This window comes from Solanum tuberosum, unplaced genomic scaffold, assembly GCF_000226075.1.
Source record: "Solanum tuberosum cultivar DM 1-3 516 R44 unplaced genomic scaffold, SolTub_3.0 scf00130, whole genome shotgun sequence".
NCBI lineage: Eukaryota > Viridiplantae > Streptophyta > Magnoliopsida > Solanales > Solanaceae > Solanum > Solanum tuberosum.
The window spans coordinates 1,072,629-1,076,715 of NW_006239060.1; the positions used below are offsets into that span (position 1 = coordinate 1,072,629).

The 4,087-nt window shown below is 36.1% G+C and overlaps 1 protein-coding gene across 1 annotated transcript; it reads right to left on the reverse strand.

The window, feature by feature from the left end:
- Nucleotides 1-1,209: 1,209 nt before the first annotated feature.
- Nucleotides 1,210-3,522, reverse strand: LOC102598394 (legumin B-like). Its single transcript, XM_006351611.2, has 4 exons — nucleotides 2,781-3,522; nucleotides 2,408-2,667; nucleotides 1,843-2,316; nucleotides 1,210-1,755 (listed from the first exon to the last, which is right to left on the reverse strand). Exons 1-4 carry the CDS (start codon nucleotides 3,067-3,069, stop codon nucleotides 1,354-1,356), a joined length of 1,425 nt encoding a protein of 474 aa, XP_006351673.1. The 5' UTR covers nucleotides 3,070-3,522; the 3' UTR covers nucleotides 1,210-1,353.
- Nucleotides 3,523-4,087: the final 565 nt, after the last annotated feature.

A 4,087-nucleotide genomic window follows, 5' to 3' on the forward strand; every position in this document is an offset into this window, starting at 1 on the left:
AACGGCATCAATGTCGATTAGTACCTAGTGTAACTTGTACGAGGCGTTTGTTAAAATCAATAAAGTTCCTGCCTTATTGTTACTGAGTGAAATTATGATTCATAAGTGGTACCAACAAACACAAATTGAATGAGATTTAATCAATGATCTTCCTGTTCTCACTCGCCTCTCGACTCAAAATCAACTCACCTATATCAAATCTCTCATGATCATTTGATAGTATGGTAACAAAGCAAATATTGAACCAAGATTTCAAGTTGATAATAGAAATCGTGAGGGTATTCAATTGAGTATCACACAACAATAGTCGAGATAAAACTTGTGTTAATTACTCCATTTTTTATCAATATTTGCACACATAATATAAAACGTGTCCTTCAACAGTATCTTATTTTCATATGGAGTTTACTGTTTTTATATCACAAGATAATATTGTACAAATGTTAATCAAGCTCCATTTGCTTCTAAACTAAAATTACTCTACTCGTAAGCATGAACTCGTACCCGACTCTGAATATGGAACAGGTAAAGCTTATTTTCACAATCAAAACATTGTAATGACCTTTTTTTATTACTTGTTCTTATGATAATTTCCTTTTCCTATCAACATAAATTATTCTTATGATAATCTCTTTAAAGTTCGTTTCGTTTCCTATCAACACTAAATTGATGGAAGTGGTCACTTATGTAGAATGCACAACAAACATTCACAATGGATATGCAATAAACATTCATAATAAAGAATTTCACAAACATTCAAATCACAAATATATGTATATCGAAACTCACTTAATACTTCATTTGTGAATGTTACAAAAATGAAAAAGAAGAAGAAAACCAATGAAAATACATCAAAGCCTATGTAGTCCTTGAGATCTAGCATAATCAATAAAACACATCTTTGTGAGTTGGCTTAATCAATAGGTCTGAAGCTATTTAGTTCATTGTGTACTTTGATCGAAGAATAATCAAACAATCCAGGCTCCAGCTGATTTATAAGTAGTATAAAACTTCTGCATATTTAAGATAATACTTCTTTTCATTCAGATTATGTTGGCAAAAGAATGAAATTTCTTCTTATTTTTTCTAACTCGATGCTATAATTTGATGTTCACCTATCAATTATACCATTGTTGTTCGAAAAAAGGAAGACAGTCCAAATTAGCTCAAAAAAAGGCGAAAGCGTAGTGCTCCTTTTATTTGCCAAGGTACAAGAACTTGCCGCTTATAGATATACATAACTGTTGCCATTACATCATTAGAAAGATGACCGTATAAGGTCCTCTGTTTTATTAAGTACGCTTTTAGCTTAGCTTATTACATAGGGGAAAAAAAGCAAGCAAAATGTTGTAATTAAGCAGCAGCAACTCTCCCATATTGGCTAGATTTTTCTGAACAGCTGAAAAGTAGAGTTTCTTCCCTGTTAAACTTGAGCCTCCTTGCCTCTTCCCTTGTAATCTGGTAAGAATTGGCTATCACATCCACGGGTAATCCTCGAATAGCAGAAGTACGGCCACTGAGTGTGTTGATCATGGCATTGTCATTGGTATTGAATACGACCCACTCAAAGATTTCATTTTCGGCATGTTTCACCACGGCGAAGTTCTGTGGCACTATCACAACTTGCCCCCGTCTTACTCTGTCATCTAGCACTGCTTGTCCTCTGTGATCAACTATCTGGATCCTTGCTTCTCCCTTTGTTACGTAGATTACGCTGTGTGCATTTGTCCACCAGTGTGGTGCCATGATCGAATTCTGCACATTAGATTCATATCAAGTTAAAATCAGACAAGCAAATTTAAACACAGGGAGTAGCAATAGCAATAGCAAGTTGTGGCTTACTCTGTAAAGAACTCCTCTGGCAGCGCTGAGGCGGAGGAAGCTGAGGATGGGTAGAGTGAGGCTGTTGACAGTGGTGAAGCGTCCAGCCTGAGGATTGTAGACATCAGCACGAGAGGGGTTATCGATGTTCTGCCTGAGCTTAGCGGAGCAGATGGTTTCCTCAATTCCGTTTGCACGAGGACCGTATTGTCCTTGCTCTTGTCTCTCCTCACGCTCCTCTTGTTCTTGTGAGAATGGTGGTCTCACAACTCTAAGCCCTTGATCAATGTTCACAATGTGGCCTCTCTGGTCCTCCTCTCCCTGAAGTTTCCTTGCTGTTTCCTTACTTACGCCAAATGCCTCAGCCAACAACTCTAATTCAAATCCCCTGAACACATTTCCAGATTGGAATTGCTCTTTCTGGAAGCTGCGGGCTCCTCCTTGTTGTCCCTGTTGCTGTTCTCCTTGTTGCGGGTTTCCAGCTATGAAGAATCTCTGCAAAAAACGAAAATCAGATTCATTTATTTATTAAAATTAATACTTCACTTGATTGAGTATGTTGTTAAACTTTATGTAACGTACATACCCTTGAATTTTGATCAAGCTGGTTTGCACTGTTACCACTATCCTCGAAACAAACAAGAACAAGCTCCTCATTTCCTTCGTTATAAGCCCAATGAGCAGCTCCAGCAGGGAAGGCAATAATGTCTCCCTGTTTGAACTGTCCAATCTTCTGATGACGATCTTGGAATCTTGATCCTGCACCCCTTTCACCTTGCTGAAATTGCTGTGATGACTGGAAAGTTTCAGGGCATCCAGAATTCATAATCCCAAAAAATCCCCTACCTGTACATTAATTAGTTACAATCAATTTATCAATGCAACAACTAACATAACCAATAGAGAGTACGTAGACCTTATCATTATCAAAAAGGGGAAAGAATATAATGTTAAAGTACCTTGTTCAACATAGGCAAGGAGAGGAGTATTAAGGTAAGAAGGCAACAGCATGCCTCTAGACTGGATAACATGTCTAACGAGTGAAACACCAGCACATTGAAACTGTTGGTTATTTTTGTCCCATAACTCAGTAACCCCTGCTTCAGCTTGAATGCGAACAGTTGGCTCCTGAGGGTTAAGTCTATTAAGCTGACACTGACCTTGTTGCTGTTGGTATCTTTGCTGAGCAAAGGTACCATGCAACACTAGAAGAAAACTAAGGGAGAAACAAAGCCAGCTAGAACCCATAATTGATTGATTGTAAGAAGAGTAGATATATGATTAATTAAAACTATTGATTGCTGATGGGAAGTGGAGAATGGGAAGTGATGGTATTTATAGGAAGGAGAGGTAAGGAAAGGATTGACACATTGCACTTTGCATGGCTATGAAAGCATGCTGAGTTACACCTAATAAAGTTAACACTCAAGCATGTAGAGTTTAGGTGGCTTCATTCTTCTGTAAACAATACAAAAACTGATTTTGTTTTAATCTGAAGGAGTTCTCCATTACAAGGTATATACAGCACATTGTTTTCAGGATGGATTTCCTTTTTCTGTTTCTCATTTTGTATTTTATTTATTATTATAATACAAGTGATTTAACGAGCTAATTAATACTTTAACCTTTGCAAATTTATTAGGACTTGAGTTTGGCTGTTTGGGGTATTATATAATGTTTTTTCATGTCTCAATTTAAGTGTCTTATTTTATTTTATTATTTTAGTTTGTTCTCAAAAAATCTCTTTCTTTAGTAAGTTTTTCAATTTTAATATTTTAAGACAAGTTTAAGATCATAAAATTTGAATAACTATGTATATTTAATTTAAGATTATAAAATTATAAAATTTAAAATATCTCTTAAATATTTAAATTTTATACTCAATCAAATTAAATTACTTAAATAAAAATGGAGGAAGTACTCTAAAAATCAATGGTGTAGGTTGCAGTATTGTAACGACCCTCAAAATAAAGTAGGATAAAGTAGAGCCTCACATGGGTTTTATGCATTAATAACTTGTCAAAATAATAAAGAATAGCCTTTTAAGTCAGTTTTAAAGAGTTTGGAAGTCAAACGTCAAGGGACGACCAAGACGTTCGGAAACTAGTCTTTTACGTGTTGGTGTGTTCTAGTATGTTGTTTATGTTTTTATGGGTTGTTCGGAGTCTAAAATAAGTGGAGGTGACCCTAGTGTCTTAATAAATGTTTTTAGGATCAAAACGTTCGGGTACGACTCCCCGGGACCACCCTAAGGGTCCCCGAGGAG